General features: G+C 42.4%; 1 protein-coding gene and 1 long non-coding RNA gene across 3 annotated transcripts in view; one reads left to right on the top strand and one right to left on the bottom strand.

The window, feature by feature from the left end:
* Window positions 1-526: 526 nt before the first annotated feature.
* Window positions 527-26,131, bottom strand: LOC140463496 (uncharacterized). Its single transcript, XR_011954688.1, has 3 exons — window positions 25,860-26,131; window positions 5,123-5,328; window positions 527-2,116 (listed from the first exon to the last, which is right to left on the bottom strand). It is a non-coding gene; the product is annotated as an uncharacterized lncRNA (long non-coding RNA).
* The window catches only part of cpxm2 (carboxypeptidase X (M14 family), member 2), a 195,075-nt gene continuing 192,957 nt past the window's right edge, over window positions 25,732-27,849 (top strand). The window contains exon 1 of one of the 2 annotated variants that reach the window (XM_072557521.1): window positions 25,732-27,208. In XM_072557521.1, coding sequence (XP_072413622.1) covers window positions 26,968-27,208 — 241 coding nt within the window. In that variant the 5' untranslated portion in view covers window positions 25,732-26,967. The remainder of the gene's footprint in view (window positions 27,209-27,849) is intronic. The other variant, XM_072557519.1, reaches the window with a different exon arrangement.

Below are 27,849 nucleotides of genomic sequence, written 5' to 3'. Positions count from 1 at the left end.
TTCCACCTTGGGACCCTTCAGCCACACAGCATCAACATTGGCTTCACTAGTTTCCAAATCTCCCCTCCCCTCACCTCATCCCAGATCCAATCCTCCAACTCTGCATTGCCATTCTGACCTGTCTTACCTGTCCATCTTCCTTCCCACCTATCCACTCATCTTCCCGACCGACCTATCACAATTACTTCCCACCTGCATCCACCTATCGCCTTCCATCCTACCTGCTCCCCAGGCCCACGCCTCTGTTTATCTCTCAGCTGCCTTCCCCCTACACATTCCTGATGAAGGGCTTATGCCCGAAACATTGACTCTCCAGCTCCTCAGATACTGCCTGACCTGCTGTGCTCTTTTTGATTCTGACTTCTCTTGGACAGGAGCTTTTTGAGTTGCACCAACGTCTTGAGGCAGCCCATAAATATAGCACCTTTCACAAACCATACAGAATGCTATTGCTTTGCTCAGTGGGTCAAAATTTTAATTCACATATTCTGACAAAATAAATACATGCTAAAAATTGAAAGTCACATGTTAATCAAAGCACCTTACTGAATCCATTTGACTATACAGAATGATAACTTTAAAATACTTAAAAATTTTTAAACATGTGTTTACGTCAAAAATAGACTCATATTTTCTCGCTCTCTCTCTCTTGCTTTACTTTATACTGTTAATATAATTGCACATTAATAATCGATAAATAGTTTAAAATAGTTTACATTTTTAAGTTCCACCAAAAATAGCTTTTATCAATTATCCTGTCAAATGAAAGGACGTCAAATGAACAATGACATTACTTTTCATACAGATGTCTACAGCTGTTGCATATCTTTCGTTTAGACGTGTGATTACAGACATCCAGTGCAGAGAAAAATGCTCCAATCCTTTTGCACATATAAATCATTTTCTTTATGGAGCATGCACAAATCCATCAGCATCGGACATGATCCTCTTGTGAATGGAATGTTGCTCTGAACAACTTGACATGAGAAGCTTTGGCTAAGTAGTGAAGTGTGAGTGTACAGCACTGCAGTTGAAAATAGAAGCCAGTCCAAAGGGCTTTTCATTACGTGTGAAAATTTACATGATTTTTGACAATATGTTCAACTCTGTTGGAAATGCATTTTGCCAACCCTGAGATATTACAATATACAGACAAATTGATTGTGACAAATTTGAAGTCATTGTATGTGAAATTCATGGGGCTGGACAAACACAATAAAATTCTGTCTGGGAAAGGGGATCCATTTTGGGTTAACACCTACATCCATTGGAATTCTGTTCTAGTTAAACCTTTTTGAGAAATCTTAGTCTGGTGAGGGATGACAAAAACATCGATTGTCCTGAGTATGGGCAACAAATCAGGGGTCTGTACATGAACAGCCAAAGTACTTTAAGATTTCCTTCCAGCTCAAACCTATTAGACATCCAGAGGGGAATTTTCAAGGCTATATCATTGCTGAAGTAAGAGAACCAGTGACCCAGTCAGGTAACCCAATTCCTCCTGGAAAGGGGATTCACATGGCTCCTTAAATTCAGACACCATGTCAGTCACTACCAATGCTCACTTTTCTGCCTGCTGGGAAGGAAGTCATGTTCCAAATGTTATTAATCAAATGTAAATCCCACCTGCTGCCATGGTGGGATTCTGAACTAACATCCTCAGGGATTTCGCTTGGGCCTGCGAACTAATAGCTCAGCTCCCCATGCCAGCTGCTCCCCAATCCAGTTGGCAGATTTTCTGTTGTGTCTTTTCCACTGGAAAGGATCAATGGAACTCTCAGTCTGTAAACATCCAATAAAGAATAACATTTCATACATACTGACCAGCATTAGCAATTCCTGAACACTCTGTAAATAACTGCACTCATTATTTAATTGCTCAATATGAACAATCATGTAATAATAGTTAAACTTCATTATATATCACATTTAGGCCAATCTTCAAACCACTGGCATTGGCATAACCATACGAACTAACCAAAACAGGTGTTTGGTGGCTAGAAGTAACATTACTTTAGTGGCATTGGTGAGCAGTGGATTCCAAATGGGCGTTCTGTTCATTTTGTTGCTTGTAGGGTATCACCCTCCCTCTAATTTTCAACTGCCAGCTGTCATTCTTCAGAACAGAAAAAAAACAGATTTTAGATGAAAATTCTCTAACATAGTGAAATATTAAGTGAGGAGAATATAAAAATAGCATAATTTTCCATAATTCAATATAGATTTCCACAAATAATAAAGAAAAATATAGTTAAAGGAAAAAGCAAGATAACAAAATCCTTCAGTGAAAGGAGGATGACTTTGACTTTGGGAAATGCTTGTACCCAAAGCCGTGAATTTGAGGGCCTGAACACACTTACATTGCAACGGCCAAGCTGTGACCACCTCGTGGCATCCTAATGTCTGCAGTAGGTTAGGAGTAGGATTAAGGTTGGTTCATATTGGCCTTGCTAGCTGGCAACCACTGTAAACAGTGGGTGATCTAGGAAGTGGGTGCGGGAACAACAGTGGCCCAAGATCCTTCTGTAGGATCAAGAGCAATAAATTAAACACACACTTCTTAATGTAAAGGCTTTTAAGAAATTATTTTCTTTCCCTGAAAAGTTATAAAATTCTAGAACAGTACATCACGAAAGCACACCCTCTGTGCCATTGAGATTGTGTGAGCTCATTCGAAAAACAACTAGTGAATCCCACTTCCCCATCAACTGTAGCTATTTTAAAAACTATTTTACCCAAAAATATTTATAGATAACTTAATAAAAGATGAAAAGCTTCGAAATGTAATAACTATCGCAAGATATTAAGAAAGCAATGTTTGTCAATATACATATTGTATGGCCTTTTGATAATGTAAAATTTGATGGTTGCTTGGCTTTCAAATACACATTGCTGAAATGAGACATGGAGTTAAAACATTTCATCCTGCATTCGTCAGGACTAAAACACAAGAAAACCAACTTGGAAAGGAAGCAACAATTTGTGAGTATAAGGAAAGTGTGTTGACTGCTTGGAGAATTGTTGGCATTAAGATGGAGCAGAAACAGTTAACTGTCTTTGCACACTGATTAAATTCTAACCTTGAACATTGATCAGCCAGGGCAACTCCATTTGACTGCTATATTTCAAAGGTGGTTTTGAGCACAGGATGGCGTCTATTAAACTAGGGAAGAAAATTCCTAGATGCAGTTACAGATTGAAATGTAACATTTATGTATTAGGTAGGGGATTGGTAGCCCTTCTACTGAAGACACACATCTCACGGAAACTCACAAATATATTAGCAAGAGCTGCGTCTAGCAGGGTACCCCTGGTATGCACCATGTTGAAACTGAACTGAACCACATAGTTGCAAAATTTATGACCCAGTGAAAACAAGTTCAAAAACTGATGGGACCTTTAGATTGCCATGGTACAGTGACCTAGAAAAAGTGTCAAAGGTTTTCTTGAGTGGAATCTTCAAAAATAGCAATGTCAAAAGAGCACAGTGAAATGTTATTAGAATTATTGCGTAGCTCATGCATGGTTTCCGTAAAAATAAAGGAATCCTTCACAGACCACACAGACCAAAAACCTACATGCAGCAACCTCTTAATCACTTAACCAATTCATGTTATACAGAACAAAGTGTAGACTTTAATAACCAATTTAAGGTAATCAATTGGACTTTAATTCATTTTTATGTTCCAGAAGTTACACTTATTCACATTGTTCTATGATGGCAAAAAGAATATGCACACGCATTGCATATTATTTACTGATTTGAGTTTAATTACTTAACTGTGATAGTTAACTGTTTCTACTGCATCTCCATGCCAACCGTAGTCCATCCAATCAGAAGCCTCTTCTCATACTGTGCAAATTGTTGATACTCTTCTGTGGTGGTTTTCTTTCTTTTTAGAACCGACAAGTGCTAATAGATGAAAGGCTTTGATTTTGTTTCTCATTTTGATAAAGTTTAAGTTCTATACCACCATAGAAATTTAGAAATATCGAAAATTTTGATTACAGCATAGAAAAGTCACCACAGGGCAAAGATTGTGAAGTGTTTTAAGTCATTATTTTATCACAAGCTGTGAAGTGCACGATGCATTATTAAATCAGGAATGTTATATATAAAGCAAGAGAAAATCAATGTAATAAGTAGATACTTCTGAAATCATTTGAGGAGTTAAATTGGATAGGTCCCTAAAACAGACAAGGGTCAATTAAGTGTAATAATTAACATTTTTGATTCTCAGGCCAACTTTTTGATGTTCTCACTCATCTGAATGATGTCTGTTCATTGGCTGCACATATCACCAGGGAGCCCAAAATCAACCTTCCTAGCATTCACTAAAGCTATCCTTCATTACTAAAAGGGAGATGTATTGCAGCTGCAATAACTGCTTGGATTTGGGCACAAAGTGAAGCTGAACTGGGATGAATGGCATAACGTTGAAAAGCGTGTTTTCCTAGATTTTGAAATGTTGCCTTGGAGTGGAAGAAGCTGGAATTTGTCCTCCATCCACAGGAGCCCTCTAGATACAAGCAAAAAGGAATGCCAGCAGGTAACTAGCTCAAACACTGTTCAATTCACCACAGCGCCATCATTTCCCTGCCAACCATGTATAACAATGAGGACTCCTAACTGACACTTGCATGCTTCCCCATACTGTTGCACTGTTGATGCTGCTGCAAACCTCACACTTTCAAGCACACACTGAGAGTGAGAATGCCCAACTAGTTTGCAGGATATTCATTGACATGCTTCCATCTCTCTTCAAGGACAAGGTAGCAGGCCCAGAAAGGGCAAGTGAAATTTGGTCACTGCTGTGGATGTGGTCACTGCTGTGGTCACTGCTGTGGATGTGGTCAGTGCCAGTTTAGTGAAGCCATTGAAAGATGATACTTTGCCATACCTAATCCTCCTGCTCAGGCCCTCTCTCCCCTCTTTCCTCTGTTATGATTTAAACACTGCAGATGATGTCAGCATCTTATGTTCTCCCTCCCCTCAGATGACCAAGAAATGCAACCTAGCTCAGACAGTACGGGAACAAAAGAAACAATGACAATAAAAATGTGTGTAATTTAGATGACATCATAGAGGTAGGATCTGAATGTAGTGAAACTCTGGGCTCACCTGGCTTGTGGACAAGAAGCATATTTACAAATTAAGAAACCTTCCAGAAAGCTTGCAGTCACACACCATGGAGGAGACCTATATCATATTGCGACAAGGATTTATCCAGAGCTTGGAGACCCATCCTTTACACTAAGGCAGTTATGGGCTACTTCATTTTCACATTTGTTGATTCATTTCTGAGCGGGTTTTCTTGCATTTGAGATCTGAAAAATGCAAGTAGATGAAAGGTTTCAATTTTGTCCCTCATTTTGACAAAGTTTAAGTTCTGTGCTATGAAGAAGTTTTAGATTACAGTATAGAAAAGTCACCACAGGTCAGCATCTGAAGAAGCAATGTCTTATGGCCAATGTCACAACTTCACCCAACACAAGTGGGAGTCATCAATATCTTAGGGTTACAGTGGAGGATTGTACTGCTGCTTTCATGGCTAGTTTCTCATTTTGTTCCCTTTAGCACTCACAATTTCCTTAGCATGGGCTGTCTGACATGCTGCCACCGACACAATCCTCCCTGGCCATATCCATTTTGTTCAGTCCACTGGTTTCCACAAAATCCAACTCATTGTTCCTGACTGAGGTTCTGCTTGGAGAATTTCTCCGTAATCACCCTGGTAGGATATATCCTCCTCCTGAGAGATTGTTACTCCCTCTGCTCTCCCTCCCTCTTTCACCATCCCACACAGGGATGTGTAGGTAGAATGCATTGGCCAGGGAAATGTAAAGTAGTAGGGTAGGGGAAAGGGTCTGGGTGGGAAACTCTTTGGAGGGTCAGTGTGGACTTGTTGGGCCAAATGATCTGTTTCCACACTGTAGGGATTCTATATACCTATATATCTTATCCTGTCCTGCAAAGCCTCTGTTATTCTCCAATATTATTTTTCAGGGGTAATATCAGTTAGTGCACCTCTCTTGTCAGCCACTGGTTTATGCAGAAGCTGTGAAGTCAGCAAAAAGGTCCTTCAGTAAATGTCACACCAGTTGCTGTAATAACTATGGGAAGCATCAACAAACTTAAAGTGATAGCTGGAAGAAATAAACCAGCAACTAAGCTGTAAGTAGTTAATGCTCCCTTAAATTATACTGTTGAGGATCCTTCTTGTGCTGAATGCATGCTTGTTTGAGTGAGGTTAAGAGAGAGTGTTAGCTGGGGTGTTAAGCTCCAAAATGGTTGCTTTCTTTTCATTCATTTTATTCATATATGGGTGACAGATCTGCAAAATCTTCGTTTCTCACTGTGTCTCATTCTGGGTGCTCTGCAGATACTCACCTACTGTGTGTGTGTGTGTGTGTGTGTGTGTGTGTGTGTAACCATCTTCGTCTATATGGCATGGGTATGATTTGCTGTACAAGTGTGCACGCAAAATGTGAATACAATTTTGCAATTCTGAGGTCCCTCAAAAACTTTACCTGCTTATCAACACCTGATGTTCACAGATCCTCTCTGCTGTAAATTGTCAGTAATTTGGCAGTCAGTCCATCTAATTCCATCATATCATTAACAGTGCAAGCACAATAACAGCTGCATGACATAAACTGGAGCCTTCTCTCCATACACTACTCCATGCTATTTTAATGATTAGCAGCTGTAGGCTGTTTTCCCAAGCCAATTTAAAAACTGCTTGAATGTATATTTCTTATGAGATATTTTTGTTCAATCTCAAATGCTGTAGTACTAAACAAATATGGGGATAAGTGCTTGAAGTCATGCTGTCATAGTTCATAGAATTTATAGAAATCCCAATTTGGAATAAGGCCATTTGGCCCAAGAAATCCACACCGACCCTCCGAACAGTATCCTATTCTATCCCTGCAACCCTGCATCTTCCATGGCTAGCATACCTAGCTAACACACCCCTGGAAATTTAGAATGGGCAATCCATCTAAGCTGCCCATCTCTGGACTGTGGGAGAAAACCCATGCAGATACAGGAAGAAAGTGCAAACTCCACACAGACAGTCACCTGAGGCTGGAATTGAAATATTCCCTGGCACTGTGAGGCAGCGGTGCTAACTACTGTCAAGATGCATTTCTGAGGGAAAAGCTGTAAATAGTACCACGCAATGCTCAACTACCTTTTCGTAGTGCCTTCCCCATTCAGTCGTTCTTCACTGGCATGATGGTACACTCTGTACTGACAACAGTTTAAATAAAGTTAGTTGCATTACAGGCCATCCAACTTTGCAATATTAGAGGACACATTAATGCCAGCATGTTACAGTAGCCATCACATGGAGAGGCACAATGCAAGGCTTTCTTATGATAAACATGCACTGGAAAGAACTTAGAGCATAACGATAAATATGATTCTGGACTCTATGGACTAAATTATAAGGAAACGCTTTAAATAAAATGGATAAATATTCATGGTGAGTCTCGAGCAAAGGAACTTGGTGTAAAATGTAGGGACAGTCTGCCTTAGCTTTTCTGACCAAGAACAAGTTGGACAAAGCACAGTCACAATACACTTTTTGATTAATATAAGAGGGAATGTTGTTTTTATGCCAGGTTTGAGAGCACTGGATGTAGTATTTTTGGAAACAGATTTATTAGAGGAAATTGCCCTGACAGACATCACATGCAGGAGATCTCACATTACAGTTACGGAGATCAGTTGTTGGTTAATCAAGCTCTAGCTCTTCCAAATTTGTGGTCCAATTATCATATGGCCATGCCCCGCAAGGTAAAGACCATTACATCACATCTCTTCCATAACCTTACTCTTATATCAATTCACATCAATTCTTCATTCCAAAGAGATATTGATTTTTATGGTTTTAATCATCTAAGCTTGAGTTCTCTGACTGAAGGCTGATCCAGCCCACAGCTTCCACCAAGAGTAGGGCACAAAGACAGGTCTCAAATGTATCTCATCTGGCACAAAGATTGAACTCTAAGATTTAAATTGTTAAAATCTCAGGCCCAAGTACAAACCCCTGCAGGACTCCACAAATCATACCCTGCTGATTAAAAGGATCAATTTAGGTAGAGTCAGTTTTCATGCCAGTCAATCTTCCATTCACATTAGTAAATTAACCCCCTATACCATGAGCTCCTATAATGTGCAATAAGCTTTTACATACACCTTGCTAATGTTTTGTAGAAATCCAAGTACATTATGTCGACAAATTCCCTTACCCACAGCATATGTTACAACTTTAAAGAACTCCAATAAGTTGATTAAACATGATCTCCCTTTGATGTAACCATACTAACTCTTTCTGATTATCTTGAGTTTTCCAAAGTGTGCAGACATAACCTCCTTAATGATGAATTCTGACACAAACACAGATTTTGACACAGCCTCAATCTACCTGGCCTACAGTTTCCTGTTACCTACCTCCCTCCTTTCTTGAATAGAGGAATTTAATTTTCTATTTTCCAGTATAATGGAGTATTTCCAGAATCTAGTGGCTTTTGGAAAATTAAAATATATTTACTACCTCAGTAATAAAAAAGTAAAGTATTGCAAATGCTGGAGATATGAAATAAAATGGAATATGCTTTTATCGACATTGTGGTTGCTGTTAGGGTACCTGTAGACTACCACATCAACCCACGAGTTCTTACCCTTGCTATGCCTCAATTCCACCGATAGTTTCCATATCCTTGTCTCTTGAACCAAGATCACCTCTCACTATTTCACCAATATCACCCTTGCTTAACAGCGTGACCCCTCACCTTTACCTAGTCTCCTACTCTTTTTTTAATGTCATATACCCCAAAATGATCAGGACCCAATTCTTGTCATCATGCATATCTCGGTAATGACTATCTGAGCATTTTATTTATTTGAATGAATTATTTTATTGTCACATGTACTTTTACGGTGAAAAATACAGTAAAATACAGTGAAAAGCTTCTATTGTCACCATGATTCCGGTGTAATTTTGAATGTTTAGGAATAATAAAAAAAACACAGCTTAAATACTGCTTTGCCACTGCTAGTGGTGAACCCAACCAACTCACTTCAAACTGCATAGTCAATTTGTTTATTTTGTTATGAATGGAATACATATTCAGAACTAGAGCTTTAAATTTTACCAACGTTTTGTTCTCTTTGTAACACCTAGTCATAATTGTAGGTGAATTCTCTCCATCTTTTCTGCCATTTTCTGATCATAATTTTCCACATTACTACTTTGATCTTACTACTACTACTACTATGCTTCGATTTGGTACACCTATCCAATCTGGATTCCTCACCTGTCATTGTTTAGTTCAAACTCCACTCTGCTTCCCTAGTAATGCAGTGATACCATGTGCTAGAACACTGATCCCATTATGGTTCAGGTACCAACCATTCGAACGTTTCAGCTGCCATTTTTCCTTGTACTAAAGTCAGTGCCCCACAGCCTGCACCCCACCTCTCCCACAGTAGTCTTTACATCATGTATTAATTTCACTAATTTATTACCCATGATGTTATGTTCTTGAACATAGTACCCAGTTCCTCATGCTGTCTAAGCAGAAAACCTTTCCTTGTCCTGTCTATGTTGTCAGTTACTAGAAAATGGAGAAAGTGAGGACTGCAAATGCTGGAGATCAGAGCTGAAAATGTATTGCTGGAAAAGCGCAGCAGGTCAGGCAGCATCCAAGGAACAGGAGAATCGGCATTTCGAGCATGAGCCCTTCTTCAGGAAAGTTACTAGAAAATGACTTGACAACTGGATTCTTCCACTCTCACTCTAAGATCTTGCTCAGCCCTAAACAGAGCTCTGGCAACAAGGATGTAATAAAGTCTGTTGGACTCATTCTCTTGGCTGCATAGGACAGTATCTATCTTCCTCTTTTTCCTGCTTTCACGACAAGTTTTGTCTCTGTCCACTTCAATGTTTCCCCAAACCGCAGTGCAATGGTCAGTTAGCTCTTCCCCGCTTAGCCCTTATCTGAGCAAGGAGAATGAACCTCAAACCTTTGGATAACTGTGCTGCATTCTTGATCTTTTGTTCCCCATACCTTCCCCACTCGTAGTCAGACTCTCCTTTCTCTGATTACTGAGCAGAGTACCCTATTCTGAAGATTATAGCCAGGTCCTGTTACAAAGTGTCCATATAACTTTCCATGGTATTAATAGTGCATGTAGTTTGGGTTCCAGCTCATAAACTCTGAGTCAAAGTTGTAGGAGCTACAAACACTTACTGAAGGCACTCTTGCCCTAGATCCTGCAAGCACCCAGGCACTCTCACTTGCTACAGTTGTGACACACCACTTATCCTGCCATCTTCAATGTGGTTTTTCAATTAACCACATAAATAATGTATTTATTACTTGTTCCCCTTTTGTATATATTTTTTATGAACCCTACCATCAGTTCCTATATTATTTAAAATCTTCTGTATGGGATAGATCTTAACCACTTATCATAATCTTCCCAAACAGTTCTCTTCTTCCCCTGGAGCAGAACAAGACACAAATTCCAAACTGCCAGCACTGCACCTTTGGGTGCCCCATTCGCTCATTCTTTTGGCTGTATCTGGGTCATTCTTTCACGTGCTGTACTATATAACCCTCCCCTTCAGCATGTAGAGCATATGCTACCTGAAGAAAATGTATCAATTTCTATTTGTAATGTCAACCATGGTGTTGATGTTCTCGAGTAGAGGAATACCACTTTGAATGGACCTGCATCCAAAAGCAGAGAAGAGCTGTAAGTGTGCAGCAGTGTTAATGGTCTCAAGATTTTCATTTATTAATTCACAGGACATGACTGTTTATTGTCCTCAAGAAGTTTCCTCGAGAAGGTCATGGTGAGCCATTTTCTTGGACCTCTGCAGTCCTTTAGTGTAAGCATACTCACAGTGCTATCTATTAGAAAGGAGGTTCCTGGATTTTGAAAAGGAGACAGTGAACAAAACAAAGAAAATAGGAGCAGGAATATGCCACTTGGTCCTTCAAGCCTGCTCTACCATTCAATCTGATCATAGCTGATCATCCCACTCAGTACCCTATTCCCTCTTTTTCCCCATATCCTTTGATCCTTTGAGCTCTAAGAATGTTATCTAACTCATTCTTGAAAACATTCAATATTTTGGCCTCAACCACTTTCTGTGGCAGAGGATTCCATTGGCTCATGATTCTCTGGATGAAGAATTTCTCCTTATCTCAGTCCTAAATGGCTTAATATGTATCCTTAAGACGTAACCTCTGTTCAGGACTCCCTGGTCTTTGGAAATGTTCTTCCTGCAGTTATCCTGTCTAGTCCTGTTGGAATTTTATAGGTTTCTGTCAAATTCCACCCCCCAACCCCACCATTCTTCTAAACCCCAGTGAATATAATCCTAACTGTTCCAATCACTCTTCATGCATGAGTTCTGCTGTCCTAGGATTCTGTCTGGTAAACCTTTATTGCACTGTCTCCATAACCAGACATCCTTGTATGTTGCTTTGTCTTTCATGGTGTTGACATTCCTGGGAGCTGCACCCATCTAGGCAAGAGGAAGGTATTCCATCACACTCCTAACTTGTATCTTGCACATAATGGGCAGGCTTTGGGGAATTAGGTGTTGGGTTACTCACCACAGAATTCCCAGCCCTTGACCTGCTCTTGTAGTCATAATATTTTTGTTGCTGTTCCAGCTATCAGCACAGCCTAACCTGGCTAATGTTTCACTGCTGATTTTTTCCAACTGGTCTCCTGAGCATGTTTGGGAACAAGTGTTAGCAAAATACCAGCTTCTGGCTATCAGATTTGAAAGCACAGTGACATTGATACCATTGTCTCTGAGTTTCCAGATGGTAAAACTATAGCAGCAAAAAAATTGCAACAAGGTCGAAGTAAAACATGCAAAAATTCCAAATTTATTTTCTTTTTTTCACTCTGACTGTAAATGGCTATCATATTTAGGTGAGGCTGGGTGATCAAGTAAGTAATTGTGAAAATCCCAGGTTTTATAATATTGGCAGTCATTGAAGTGCTGAAATACAACTACCAAAAGCTGGTGAGTTGGGATTGAGTCAAATCTAATAAAACTTTCAACAATCTGAAATTCAGGTTCAACCTACCTCTGGGTTTAAATGTGGTGGGACGAGGGGTGGGCAGTCACTTTGCTTGCCCCTGTCAATGAGGTTGGCAACATGTGAATTGATTGGCTTTGCAGGTTTTAAAATGAGCAATTGGTTTTCCAGGTTTGTGTCAAGCAGGGAGGAGGCAAGAATCTAAGTCCCTTCACAGACTGCCTGTGGGTCAGGTGAAGTACAAGGGTCATTGAGATGAGATCCCACTTCCTTCCCCATCCCATGTGAGGATCAGATCACCCTGGGTTCGGGTATCCACTCCTGCATATAGCCGTCACACTCTCCATGCCTGAGTAGAAGCCAAGCCTGTCCATCACGCTACCTTCCAGACAGTTGCTGTACTGATAAAATGCCTTGATATGTAAACCTCTGCACCCAACCCTCAACCCTCCCACCATCCCATTCACCACCACCACCTTTGTCATCCATCCCCATTAATACTCAGGTCAGTGTACCAAATCCCTGTGCATCAAATAAAGCAAGTCTGTAGTGCAATGCTAAATGCTTGGAATGTGCTGAATAGTCATATCTTCAGCCTTATGTTTCATTTTGGCCATCAGGACACAAAAGAAATATCCAAATTCGTGATGATTAACCTTATAAAGGCCATCTGAGGTGTGCTGAGTGAAAACAGCACTAGTTTAGCAATCAAGCCCTATAGATATGGAGGTGTCCAAAGGCAGCTCTTTAATGGATCATGTGAGATCTAAAAATGTCTGCCAAGCTCTCAGATAGAGAAAAGTTCAAGAAGATTTTGTAAACGCAGAAAGATGGCGAGCCGGAGGTGGTAATGACCTCAAGTTTTACTGAGAAGCTTGGAAAAGCACCTCAACATGTCAAAACCCTTCCAAAATAATGTGAATGCTTGCTCACAAAGGTCTTTGTTTCTTGTTTTGCAGGATTTCCATGGCAGAAAATCAATGATGGTCATTCTGTGCAGAAAACTTTGAAAATTTTTAAGGTCTATGAACAGTACATTATAGTGCATCAATGTAAAAAGCCTATAAGTGTACCACTTAGATTACAACTTCCTTTCCACTCTGGCTATCTAATAGACTAAAAGCGATCAAAGAGCTTATTAAGAGAAGGGTCAAGAGAAACTTCACACAGAGTGACTAAAAATCATTTAAATAATCTTCTACAAAAGGTAGTGAATGCAATTAAATGATGAGAAGTACAAAATGTAACTTATTTTCTGTATAATGTACAGAATGGACCAATCGGGTTGGGATTTCTTTTATATTGTGATCTTTCAAATGTTCTTGTCTGAGACATTGCCAAGCAACATATTAGATAATAAATTAGAATCAGATTAAATCTTGCACAGTTTCTAATACTAGTTGGAATAACCATCGAATCACACAGATTAAATGGAGTCCATTCAGCTTGAAAGAACTATCAAATTGGCACCCCGTCTTGTTTTTTTGTCATAGACCTAATTGACTTATTTTTCTCGTGCATATATTTACATAATCACATAATTACAGCAATGCTATATTCATAGGGAGGCCATTCAGCTCATCCTATCTGCATTAGCTCTCCAAATTACAGTGGAGGAGATACTGGAGGCTTTCAAACACAAAAAGGTAGACAAATCCCAGGACCTGATCAGGCACATCCAGGAACTTTGTGGGAAGCTAGTGAAGTGATTGCTGGGCACCTTGCTGAGATATTTGTCTCATCAACAGCCACAGGTAAGGTGTCGGAAGACTGGAATTGGCTAATGGGATGCCATTATTTAAGAAAGGTGGTAAGGAACAGCCAGGGAGCTATAGACCATTGAGCCTGACATTGGTGGTGGGCAAGTTGTTGGAAGGGATTCTGAGGGGCAGGATTTACATGTATTTGGAAAGGCAAGGACTGATTAGGGATAATCAATATGGCTTTGTGGATGAGAAATCATGTGTCACTAATTTGATTGAGATTTTTGAAGGTATAACAAAGAGAATTGATGAAGGCAGAGCAGTAGTCATTGCCTATATGGACTTCAGCAAGTTGTTCAGCAAGACTCTGCATGGTAGACCGGTTTTCAAGGCTAGATCACATGGAATTTGGGGGAGCTGGTTAACGGGATACAACATTGTCTTGAAGGTAGGAGACAGAGGTTGGTGGGGTAGGGTTGTTTTTCAGATGTGAGACATGTGACCAGTGGTGTGCTGCAAGGATTTGTGTTTTTTTTGTCATTTATGTCAAAGATTTGATGTGAATATATGACGTATGATTAGTAAGATTGGAGATGACACAAAATTGGTGGTGTAGTGGACAGTGAAGAAGATTATCTCAGAATACAATGGGAATTTGATCAGATATGCCAATGGGCAAAGGCGTGGCAGATGGAGATTAATTTAGATAAATGTGAGGTGTTGCATTTTGATAAGGCAAACCAGGGAGGTGTTAAAATGTCAATGGCAACAAGTTCTGAGAAAGGGTCACTCAACCCAAACAGTTAGCTTTGAGTTCTCTCTACAGAGGCTATCAGGCTTGCTGAGCTTTTCCAGCGATTTCTATTTTTGACTTTGTTAATAAGATCTTGGGGAGCAATTGCACAGTTCCTTGGAAATGGAGTCACAGGTAGAGAGGGTGATGATGAAGGCATGCTTGCAAGGCAGTGGCTGTGGATCCCATGCATTATTCTTCTGCAGGACTGATACATGGAGCGGCTGTGGGCCCAGAGTGGTGTTGGCTGGAGGGTCAGTAAATGGAGCGGCTGTGGGCCCAGAGTGGTGTTGGCTGGAGGGTCGGTAAATGGAGCGGCTGTGGGCCCAGAGTGGTGTTGGCTGGAGGGTCGGTAAATGGAGCGGCTGTGGGCCCAGAGTGGTGTTGGCTGGAGGGTCGGTAAATGGAGTGGCTGTGGGCCCAGAGTGGTGTTGGCTGGAGGGTCGGTAAATGGAGCGGCTGTGGGCCCAGAGTGGTGTTGGCTGGAGGGTCGGTAAATGGAGCGGCTGTGGGCCCGGAGCAGTGTTGGCTGGAGGGTTGGTACATGGAGCGGCTGTGGGTCCAGAGTGGTGTTGGCTGGAGGGTCGGTAAATGGAGCGGCTGTGGGCCCAGAGTGGTGTTGGCTGGAGGGTCGGTAAATGGAGCGGCTGTGGGCCCAGAGTGGTGTTGGCTGGAGGGTCGGTAAATGGAGTGGCTGTGGGCCCAGAGTGGTGTTGGCTGGAGGGTCGGTAAATGGAGCGGCTGTGGGCCCAGAGTGGTGTTGGCTGGAGGGTCGGTAAATGGAGCGGCTGTGGGCCCGGAGCAGTGTTGGCTGGAGGGTTGGTACATGGAGCGGCTGTGGGTCCAGAGTGGTGTTGGCTGGAGGGTCGGTAAATGGAGCGGCTGTGGGCCCAGAGTGGTGTTGGCTGGAGGGTCGGTAAATGGAGCGGCTGTGGGCCCAGAGTGGTGTTGGCTGGAGGGTCGGTAAATGGAGTGGCTGTGGGCCCAGAGTGGTGTTGGCTGGAGGGTCGGTAAATGGAGCGGCTGTGGGCCCAGAGTGGTGTTGGCTGGAGGGTCGGTAAATGGAGCGGCTGTGGGCCCGGACCAGTGTTGGCTGGAGGGTTGGTACATGGAGCGGCTGTGGGTCCAGAGCGGTGTTGGCTGGAGAGTCGATGTAGGGAAGTGGTTCTGGGCCTAACCCCAGCTTGGTTACAGTGAGCCCAAAGTGTCGGTCCCCCAGCACTTGTGGCATCCCAGAGCATGGGCCAAAGAGGAAAAGGTTGAGCCCTTACAGGGAGTGCACTTAGGAAGGACTGCCAAACTTTTACCTTTATTCTTATTTTTCCACGTAATACTAGAAAGGTCTGTAATGTTAAGTTCCAACTTTATTTCTTTATTTCTCTACTTATACCAAGAGCAATGGTAATGTTGTAATTTTAGCTATGTTTCTCTGTGTTACTACTTAAACCTAAGTTTTGTACCAAGGTATCTTTGTACCCAAGATGGCACCATGTGTGGCAACATCGTGCACTTTTCCTGTACTCTTGTTCTTGAGTACACTTGACAGTAACGATTCCCTACAGTATGGAAACAGGCCCTTTGGCCCAACAAGTCCACACTGATGCTCCAAAGAATAACCCGCCCAGACCCATTCCCCTATCCTATATTTACCCCTGACTAATGCACCTATTACTATGGGCAATTTAGCATAGCCAGTTCTCCTGCCCTACAGATCTTTGGACTGCAGGAGGACATGGGGAGAATGTAAAAACTCCCCACAGACAGGTGCCCAAGGCTGGAATTGAACCCAGGTCCCTGGTGCAGTGAGGCCGCAGCACTAATCACTGAACCACCATGCCACCCTTAAAAGCTTAAATCATATACAAATAATCACTGAGTATGGGAGTTGGAATGTCACGTTACAGTTGTACAGGACACGGGGAGGCCACTTTTAGAATACCGTGTTCATTTCGGATCTCCCTGCTGTAAGAAAGATGTTGCTAAACTTGAAAGGATTCAGAAAAGATTTACAAGAATATTGCCATGATTGAACGGTTTGAGGCAGAGGAAGAGGCTAAATAGCCTAGGCCTTCTTTTCCCGGGAGCATCGGATGTTGAGGTATGGCCTCATCGAGGTTTATAAAATCATGAGAGACATGGATAGGGTGAATAACCAAGATCTTTTTTTCCCAGGGTAGGGGAATCCAAAACTAAAGGGCACAGGTTTTAGGTGAGAGAGGATAGATTTAAAAGGGGCCTGAGGGGCAACTCTTTCATGCAACAAACTGCCAGAGGAGGTGGTGCAGACTGTAACTTTCAACATTAAAAAGGCTTTTGGATGGGTAAATGAAAAGGAAAGATTTCAAGGAATATGGGCCAAATGGAACTAGATTGGTTTGGGATATATGCGCATTGTTGCGTGAGTTAGACTGAGGAGTCTGCTTCTATGCTGTATAACTCCATGAATCTATGAAATGAGCATGACTTAGTGTAGCTCCCTTAACCTTTCCCCATACCATTGCACATTTTCCTATTTAAATAATCAACTAATGTGCTCTTCAGTGAATTCTCTTTTGGAAGTTATCATCGAATCCCCTTCCAACTCTCATTTCTCATCTTCTGGTTCTTTTGCTAACCATTTGTAAAAAAAACTTATCAAACAATTTATAAGCCATAAGTAATTTTAATAACTGTTGCCAAAAGAAAACAATAAAAATAGCCAGGCAGTGCAGAAAGACAACTTTTTTTCCAAAATATAACTGAACAGCACGAACTCATCTTGTCACGAGAACTGAATTTTGTGTAAACTAAACTTATCTAAAAGTCCTCATTGATGAGGTTACTTTTGATAATATATTGACTGTAACGCCAATGAAATTTACAGCTGTAAGATACTATTCATTTTAAAAGAATCTGTCAGTTGTACCACATTTAGGTTGAGTTATTGGTCTGGGCTGAATCAAATTCCTGACTCGCTCTAAATTTAAGTTTCCAGACTATTTTAATAGATACTTACTCCGGACTTTTGGAAAAGTTAGAATCAAAAATACTAATGATTAGGTAAAAGGACAAAGAATGCATTGATTTTCTTTTTTGAATGTTACAGCACAGGTATTCCTTCTAATTTTAAGTGAGTCCATAGAAATTCCAAACACTGCTGAACCATTGAAATGCATTCATTCATAAGATATTAGTGTTACTAGCAAGACCAGCAAGTATTGTACTTCCTGAATTTTCCCATGAGAAGATGATGGTGAGAAGCCTTCTTGAGTATAGCTGAGTGGCTTGCTAGGCTACATCAAAGGACAACTAAAAGTCAACCTTCTTGCTCCTGATATGCAGTCAGATATACAGCAGAATAAGCAAGGTGAGCAGATCTCCTTCCCTCAGGGACATTTGTGAACTTGACACGTCCTTCTCACAATTCAGTAGCCATGGGCTGCATTTTACAATTGTTTGAGCTCAGTGCCAGTTCTATCAAGTCTCATGGATGGTGTCTCTCTGCCAAATCTCACTGTATCTTACCAAACCCATTTACTGCTGATGCCACCCCGCTGGTGCTCCTCTCAAATGATTCTCACCCCATCTTATCACCTGCCATTCTCTAGCAGGATATCAGGATTCCAACATCCCAGGCTCCGGCACCATTTTTGAATTAACCGTTGTTCTCCACGCCCCCCAAACAAGCACTGTTAGTCTGGAGCTGCCTTGAATGGATCTTGATATTTGCCGCAGACATGGCAGACATTGGTATCCCACTTTGTGTACCTGCAGAAACATGCAGGTGCCCCTGGATAGGGTGGTGCAGAGGCAGGTCACAGCCCCCGACCATAGCAGCTTGGTCAGACATAGCTACTTAGGTCAGTGCAGCCTCAGCAATCAGGAGGAATGCAGAGAAGTGTAGGAAGAGAGTCAGGGGCCTGCTCCCCTCTACCAATATAAGAGAAACCATTTTCTGTCCACCTCCTCAAACTCACTCTCTGCCACTGCTGCCATCCCTGATCAAGGCTCATGCTCTACTGTTCTCATTATTACCTGTAATATCTTCCCTTATTCACTGTTAGCCACTCCAATCCCAACTAACACACACCCTGCGTGTCCTCAGTGCTGGCTAATTACTTGCTTGAGACATGGCATCACTTGCAATGAAAGTAAATGCTGCGCCACACACTTTTGTCTCTCTTACTTCATGTCTTAGTTTTATGCCAAAAGAAAAACAGCCCCTATTAGGGCAGAAATAGTCAAGCTGAATGGTGGGCTGCTTGATGTTCAGCTCCTCACTCCTCACAAAGTAAGAATCCTGACTCTGACTTTCTGGAGAAGCTGACTGACTGTTTCCAAGCCCCTGGTATTGGAGGCTGCCCTTGACTTACCCATCACCAAAGGCTATCTGAGGCCAGCTGACAGCTACAATAAACTTCCTGAGTTTGTGTGTTTGCTAAGTGGCAAGGTAATAAAGCAGCAATGTGAGCCTAGTATTTCTGGCTGAGAAAAAAATCAAGTCTTATTCAGGTAGTCTCAGTGAGTGAGCATTACAGCAGTGAGCAGACAGCCTGAAGATGCAAACAGCTGGGTGCTTTTCCCGAGTGCAAAACGTCCTTGCTGCTGCACTAAAGTGCAGAAACATTCTGCAAGTGGTTTAGAGATGTATCATGAGGGTTCTTCAAAGCTGGTACATGTTTGATGCCAATGTCTGTGGATGGCGTGCATGCGCATGTGCGTGTCTGTGCGTGTAATACCCATGCAGCGTGTCCTGAACAATTGGTGCAAGCGCCAAGTGTCTAGTTTGCTTGGTGTGATTAGTAAAATAGGAAGGTACTGCTTATCAATGAAGAGATACATGTTTATAATAAGTTTGTTAATAAGCAATCATCTTCCTTAAAAGGCAACTTATTGTTACCTCAAGCAATCTTGCCTTGATGTTTTGCAGTTGTAAAAAGGATGTTATCCTAGAGTTGAGATATGCTTTGTTGGGTCTCTCATCCAACTCTGCCACATTTCTAACTATTGCCCTTTTATTTCAGACTGCTATAAGGTTAGCTTTTTGATATGAGTTTTCTGTTCCACATTTATTTAATTAACTACATTTAAATTCCCCTCCTACCATGGGTTCAAATTACTAATCCAGTAACACACCACCAAGCTACTATACATATTAAAGATGAAACTATCAAAATGATCGAATAAATTACATGAGTTAACAGAATAATTGACTTCAATTAATTCCATTGTTCTGATTTAGCCCTTCAGTTTTGCATCTAAGCTCAAAGAAATCAGACATTCAAAATTATTTTTTCAGATGGCATTTTCACACCGAAAGATCATTTTTCAGATTCCTTCTCACATAGCACTTGTAAAAGGGTCAGCCAATTCTTGCAATCAATGTATTGTATAATTCAGCCCATTAGGTCAGAATCTTCACTGTGGAATTGTATGACTCACTGCTGCCAGTGAAGATTCCAACCACCTTCCTATTTATTAAAGAGTCTCCTGTAATGACTGAAAAGATTATCTGGATTGGACAGCCTGGGTAATGTAAAAATCAAATTAATTATCCTTATCTCTTTTCTCTAGCTTGAGGTGCTGAACATTCCAGAATTTTTCACAACAGGGGGAAGCAACATCATTAAATTAATGTAAAAAAATTGTTTCTTAAAATACAACTTAAATTATTTAGCTGAGCGATTGCTCAGTTTTACAGCTGGATAACAAGTACAGAGGTCCAATTTAACAGACTAATCTCCCAAACCCAAGCAGTGTTGGAATCATAGCATGATGTTGGAACAGGCATTGTAAGGTGTTCCTGACAACTGCTTGAAAAGACGTTAATCTTCCATTGGAAACAGTTTTAAGGGGCTTAACACCTGTGTTAGGACCCATTCTGAAAATTGTTTTGCTTCAAGCAACATCAGTAAAAATGTTAGTTTTCTTTTTCAAAAATGTCTGCCTTAATGAGCTGGGAGGAACAGGTTTGCTAGTTCCTGCTATTTGGCTCTCCTGCATACCGCTTGCTGTTGGCTCATGATCACATTCCCTCCTATTCTCCTTCATCTCAGTCCTCGAATTTAACTAACAAGGCAAGCAGCCTGAAACTGAATTATAACATCGCAGCAAATTGCCCCTTGGTAACGTGGCAGACTCCAGCAGCACACCCAAAGTATTAGGTGAATCTTTAAGACCAATTCCAAGTGTTTTCCCATACTGATTTCTTCTGGTGTCTATGTTATGAGCACCAATTGGTTTGTACCTTAAAAGAGCTGTGGGTCAATTTGGTTAATGTACACATTTACACTTTTTTCTCAGACATCCAAATAAAAACAGCAATTTACATTGCAATATGCAAAAACTCAAAAACTCTTCCTGCACCACTCCACGGACTATTTCTGGCCCAATATTTATTATTGTCACAGTTGTTCTGAGCCCTCAGTTGTCCATGCCTGGCCTTCAGCTCTACCATCTCCACATTCCCAAACCATTTGCCTGGTTACTCGCTTGTAGGTAGTTTTGTTGTTAAAAGGCTTCTTAAGACTGCAGTTGATAATTGTGTGTGCATAACATTGACAAATACTATGTTAGTCATGTTGCTGACCTACTATGATTACCGTGGACATGACTGATGGTACTAGGACCCCCTGAACAATAGTAGCTCAACCTTGACTGGACTGAGGACTATACCCCACCCAGTTTCTGAGTTGGCCAATCCTTTGAATACCCATGTAGTGTGTTTGCCATGCAGACAATTGGTAGCTGTAGGTATTAGATTGACATTGTGTGTTGTAGAGCAAGATGTTCAATCAACTCCCTCCAGATTCTTTTTGCAAAGCATGACAAACATCTTATCTGTTTATCTGCAGAAAAGAACATGTCAATATAGTATTACTTTAGTTCTGGCCAAAGAGTTAATGTGCTAATAGGCAAGGCACAGAAAGGGATGGTAAAGTGAGTACGCTGTGAGAATGCAAACAGGCGCTAAGTGAGCAAGCACTAAAGGAGCAAATGAGCATCCTGGGATGCAGCCTGATTCAACCCAGGAGCTTATCGACTATCCCTGCATGCAAAATGTCTTTGCTGTAGTTTTTCTAATGTGAATTCCTCATGGAGGATTCCAGGGCAGCATTCATTGGAATCTACCCATCATCTGAACAGTAGGGAATTCAACCAGGCACACCCATTCCAGAGGTTCTACACTGCGAGCCACTAGGGAGTACAGAGTCAAAGTGGAATCAGAATAACACTTTAGACAGTCCATGACTTATCTTTTTGTCATGGCTATAATGAATAATGAGCTTCCAAGTTAACCTTGTCAATTTTTCATTTTTCTTTGTTTCTCCCCAGTAAATTAGGTTTACTTAAAGCTAGTCATATTTGCATAATCAAAACGGTCTGTGAATTTTTGTTTGAGTAATCTCATACACTGGTTATTTGCTGTTGACTGAAGAAACTTGGCCAACTCATTCTCAATACTGAGCCTGATGGTCAGAGGTTTAACGAAATGGCCGGATCACCAATCTGGTTAAATTTACAATTTGTTGTGACCAGTGAAGAAGTGTACCTTTCCAACTTCAGTCAGACTACCAGGTTGGAGATATTGGAGTTGTTTTCTTTGCAGAAGACAGGATTGGGAGGAAATTTGATACAAGTATTCAAAACCATGAGGGATCTGTACTGAGCTAATGAGGAGAAGCTATTCTACTAGGTGGAACCATTGCTAAAGGGATGGTATAGAGTAGACCGAGGGAAATTGCTAGAGGAAACAATGGTGACACGAGGGAAAAAACTTCTAATGTAGCAAGTGATTAGGATCCAGAATGTACTGTCCCAATAGTGTAGACAAGATCAACAAATGCCTTGAAAAGAGAATTAGATTATTTTCTGAAAAGGCTATGAATGGACCGCAGATGGATCTATATGATTTGTTCCTTTAGACAGCTAACACTGACACAACAGGCCGATTGGACTCCTTCTGTCCTATGAGGTAAAAACAATAACTGCAGATGCTGGAAACCAAATACTGGATTAGTGGTGCTGGAAGAGCACAGCAGTTCAGGCAGCATCCAACGAGCAGCAAAATCGACATTTCGGGCAAAAGCCCTTCATCAGATTAAAGACAGTGAGCCTGAAGCATGGAGAGATAAGCTAGAGGAGGGTAGGGGTGGGGAGAGAGTAGCATAGAGTACAATGGGTGAGTGGGGGAGGGGATGAAGGTGATAGGTCAAGGAGGAGAGGGTGGAGTGGATAGGTGGAAAAGGAGATAGGCAGGTCGGACAAGTCCAGACAAGTCAAGGAGACAGTGCTGAGCTGGAAGTTTGAAACTAGGATGAGGTGGGGGAAGGGGAAATGAGGAAGCTGTTGAAGTCCACATTGATGCCCTGGGGTTGAAGTGTTCCGAGGCAGAAGATGAGGCGTTCTTCCTTCAGGCGTCTGGTGGTGAGGGAGCAGCGGTGAAGGAGGCCGAGGACCTCCATGTCCTCGGCAGAGTGGGAGGGGGAGTTGAAATGTTGGGCCACGGGGCGGTTTGGTTGATTGGTGCGGGTGTCTCGGAGATGTTCCCTAAAGCGCTCTGCTAGGAGGCGCCCAGTCTCCCCAATGTAGAGGAGACCACATCGGGAGCAATGGATACAATAAATGATATTAGTGGATGTGCAGGTAAAACTTTGATGGATGTGGAAGGCTCATTTAGGGCCTTGGATAGAGGTGAGGGAGGAGGTGTGGGCACAGGTTTTACAGTTCCTGCGGTGGCAGGGGAAAGTGCCAGAATGGGAGGGTGGGTCGTAAGGGGGTGTGGACCTGACCAGGTAGTCGCGGAGGGAACGGTCTTTGCGAAAGGCGGAAAGGGGTGGGGAGGGAAATATATCCCTGTTGGTGGGGTCTTTTTGGAGGTGGCGGAAATGTCGGTGGATGATTTGGTTTATGCGAAGGTTTGTAGGGTGGAAGGTGAGCACCAGGGGCGTTCTGTCCTTGTTAAGGTTGGAGGGGTGTGGTTTGAGGGCAGAGGTGCGGGATGTGGACAAGATGCGTTGGAGGGCATCTTTAACCACGTGGGAAGGGAAATTGCGGTCTCTAAAGAAGGAGGCCATCTGGTGTGTTCTATGGTGGAACTGGTCCTCCTGGGAGCAGATATGGCAGAGGCGGAGAAATTGGGAACACGGGATGGCATTTTTGCAAGAGATAGGGTGGGAAGAGGTGTAATCCAGGTAGCTGTGGGAGTCGGTGGGTTTATAAAAAATGTCAGTGTCAAGTCGGTCGTCACTAATGGAGATGGAGAAGTCCAGGAAGGGGAGCGAGGTGTCAGAGATGGTCCAGGTAAATTTAAGTTCAGGGTGGAATGTGTTGGTGAAGTTGATGAATTGCTCAACCTCCTCGCGGGAGCATGAGGTGGCGCCAATGCAGTCACCAATGTAGCGGAGGAAGAGGTGGGGAGTGGTGCCGGTGTAATTATGGAAGATCAACTATTCTACATAGCCAACAAAGAGACAGGCATAACTGGGGCCCATACGTGTGCCCATGGCTACCCCTTTGGTCTGGAGGAAGTGGGAGGATTCAAAGGTGAAATTGTTAAGGGTGAGGACCAGTTCGGCCAAACGAATGAGAGTGTCAGTGGAAGGGTACTGTTGGGGACGACTGGAGAGGAAAAAACGGAGGGCTTGGAGGCCCTGGTCATGGCGGATGGAGGTGTCGAGGGATTGGATATCCATGGTGAAGATGAGGCATTGGGGGCCGGGGAAACGGAAGTTTTGGAGGAGGTGGAGGGTGTGGGTGGTGTCTCGAACGTATGTGGGGAGTTTCTGGACTGGGGGGGGGGATAGGACAGTGTCAAGGTAGGTAAAGATGAGTTCAGTGGGGCAGGAGCATGCTGAGACAATGAGTCGGCCAGGGTGGTCAGGCTTGTGGATCTTGAGAAGGAGGTAGAACCAGGCAGTGCGGGGTTCCCGGACTATGAGGTTGGAAGCTGTGGGTGGAAGATCTCCTGAGGTGATGAGGGGTGGGGTCATGGTCGAGGGGGCAGTAGGAAGAGGTGTCCTCGAGTTGGCGTTTGGCTTCAGCGGTGTAGAGGTCAGTGCGCCAGACTACCACTGCACCCCCTTTATCCTTCTGTCCTATCACCATTTCGATTCGGCGAAGTGGACAGATATCTCTCAGGTTTGCAGAGCTAGAGGGGACTACAGGGATAGAGACCTGGAAAGAGGAGGATTTTCTAATCGAGGCGTTGCTTTACTAGTTTTCAATGAAGTTGAAAATGTGTTGCTGGAAAAGCGCAGCAGGTCAGGCAGCATCCAAGGAACAGGAGAATCGACGTTTCGGGCATCAGCTTTTCAATGAAGTTGAGTGAGTGGCCCACGTCAGCATCGACAGAACACCAAAGGAAATCTCGACCTTAAATGTTCACATTGGAGAAGGCACTCCATGCTCAAGCGTCTCTTCAGCAAGTTAAACAGTTAACGACCAAACAATGGAGAAATACTTGCTGGTAGCAGACTGAAAAAGTTATGAGGGATTACTAAACTGTTATTCATTTCCATATTCCAAGAAAGGCAACAGGAATAAGGCTTCGCGTTTCCTAACACCAGTCAGTGAGCGGGTTCACCAAGTAACCAAACACTGGGTGCGGGGGCCTAGGGGGAATGTGCACATAGGAGCTACAGTGATGCGAGCAATTTGCATATAACACAGTACGCTTCTTGCCAGACAAAACCTTACATAATTTTACCTGATAGGTATCAGTATAGAAATATACATTTCTTCATAAACAGAAGCAAAGTCCCCATTTTCTGGTGGAACAGCTGCTTGTGATAAGTAACTCGACGTGGCTAGCGTTCTAAAGAGGGCAGAGCTCCAATAATAACCGGTCTTGGCCTGTTATAAACTGTACAAACTGATCGCCAATCTCATTCAGATTCAGAAGGTTACACTGAGAGTTTGGGTTAAACAAACAGCCAGCTACCAATGCAGTCAATTGTACCCGACTGGGTGTTGAGATTGTAACTATTTGGAATATATAAAATTAAATTCCCAGAATTATATTGTGAGACAGTCAATAATTCTGCAGAATTATGTGCTGGTGTTACTTTTCAATTGTAAAGTAATATGGACATGGGATTAACAGATAATTCCACAGATCCCACGATGAGCTTTGCTGAAATAAGAGATTCTTTTCATTTCCATTCACTGCCAGATCTAACTTTACTTGGGTCACCCTAGAAATGTGTATATCGATATAATTAATAATCCCACGTTGGACTATGAATGCTGTATTTACATCACGGGGCCTATAGCTCTTAGAAGGAAAAAAATACTGAGCACATTACCTCCAGTGCATTTCGACTCGAATGGAAACAGGTAGATGAAGTAAACAGGCTTCGGAAACTTGCTAAATTATGTTGCTCGCTTTAACAGTTGCCTTCTGCAAACTTTCCAGTTCTTGGCACCCAGTGATGCTGAAAGATTTGAAAGACTCTGATGATGGCTCGTTTTATTCAGTCGGAGCGAAAGCTCAGATATGAAATGGTGTCTTCTGTTGCTGAGAATATTCCTCAGCCTGTGAAATGATTCTTTGTGACAGTGGGAAAAGATTAATAGTGCAGCCATACTGGCTGTGTTTAAACTTGCCTCACATCTGAAACGTGTCTGTGGAAGACAGTGAGAGAGAGAGAGAGAGAGAAATGGGTATTTGCAGGTCACTGTAGCGAGCGAGCACTCAGTACTTTCTGCTAACTTATCTCTGCACTCATGCTGTGCCTATTAATTGAACAATCCTCACTTTCTGTCTGTGTTTTCATAAACCGCCAGAAGCACAGCGTTTTCTGCAAGAACCGACAGCCGGAGACAGCTACTGACTAATTCAGGGAAAACAAATACTTAATGTGAACTCAGGAAAGCGAACAATTGATTTCAAAAGAATTTAGATTTCTCTCTGGAGCTGACCCGTTTAAGGCAGCCACGCTGGCAAGGCATTCACTAAAGCCAGCAGAGAGAGAGAAAAAAAGTGTTTAACCTGCAGGCATCAGCCCATACAGAGATAAAAACATTTCTTGATATTGTTTTGTTAGAGGCTTGAGAAGATTTAAGAATTGGTGACCGCTGCCAAGCCTCTTTCAAAGTAACAGGCTTTCCGATTCTTTGCAAGCAGTCATGGCTCTGAGTATTCTGTGTCGCTGGAAGTTGTACAGTGCCTCTGTCTTTGGCCAAGAGCTCCAGGCAGCGCGGAGCTAGGACCGAGGTCACCTGCCAGCATCCAGACTCAACTCTCTGCTTTCCCTGTGTCTGACGCATTTCCAAGCACATCAGCTTTTCAAAGTTGGTGACTTTTGGGGAAAAAAAACGTAATTAACACCGAAGAATCGATAGACGTGTCTGGCCACACTTGTTTTGGTGGATCGAGTCATTGCTAAGTTGAACCTGGAGGAAGTTCCTACAATGCACGCCCTGACCCGTGGCTGTTGTGTTGCAGTTCTTGGTCTTTGCTTGTGGGGGCTAGTGAACTTGGCAGGTGCTGCCTTTGGGGACCCTGGAGAAGACCATGATTACTACCTGCAGGAGATCATTTCCAGACAGCCTCACTACTACCCTGAGGAGCGCCGAAGGAGCCCAGAGAGTCCTGTGGAGAGACGGCTCAAGACGGAATTAAAGAAGGATAAGGAGAAGCGCCTCGGTGCAGGTAAGACTGACAGTCATTAAAACTAACCGATTCACATCAATACCGAGTTAATCTCTAATACACATTCTACATGAAAATGCGCCTTTTTTAAAAAAAAGTGCAAGCCAACGTGCAACTTTTAAAAAGTAAACGATTTTAAGATCGGGCGCGTTTCAAAGTACGGAAGAAACCACTTAGGTTCAAGTAAAAGTTTTCACGTGAGGGATTATTGTTGCATCGGCTGGAGAACAGATTCTCTGTGTAGCCCGAGGTTTGTAAACAATGCCAGGCGACACCGTGTGACAGAAAGTTCCTTCTGAAACTTTGCAAGAGTTAGTTCCGAGCCCGGGTGAACACAACTTGGAGAGCGAGCAAATCCCATCACCCGCGAATGTTATGGTAATAAAATACTGCCCTCAAACTAAATGGATAATTGCAAGGAGCGCGAAACTATAGAAATGTTACACTGAATAATGGTTTCCAAGTGAATTATTCAGAATAGTTTATGTTTAAACAAACTTCGCGGCCACTTGCGAAGCAAAATCGAAAGCATAAAAGACGGTTAAGCCGAATTTTGTTTTACAAAATATGAACTCGATTTAACCTAGCTCTGAAAATTCATTATTACAATGACATTGAAGCCATCAGTTTGATATTGTCTC

The sequence above is a fragment of the Chiloscyllium punctatum genome, chromosome 38, assembly GCF_047496795.1.
Source record: "Chiloscyllium punctatum isolate Juve2018m chromosome 38, sChiPun1.3, whole genome shotgun sequence".
NCBI lineage: Eukaryota > Metazoa > Chordata > Chondrichthyes > Orectolobiformes > Hemiscylliidae > Chiloscyllium > Chiloscyllium punctatum.
The sequence above is the reverse complement of the archived record's forward strand: the minus strand, read 5'-3'. Positions and strand labels throughout refer to the sequence as shown.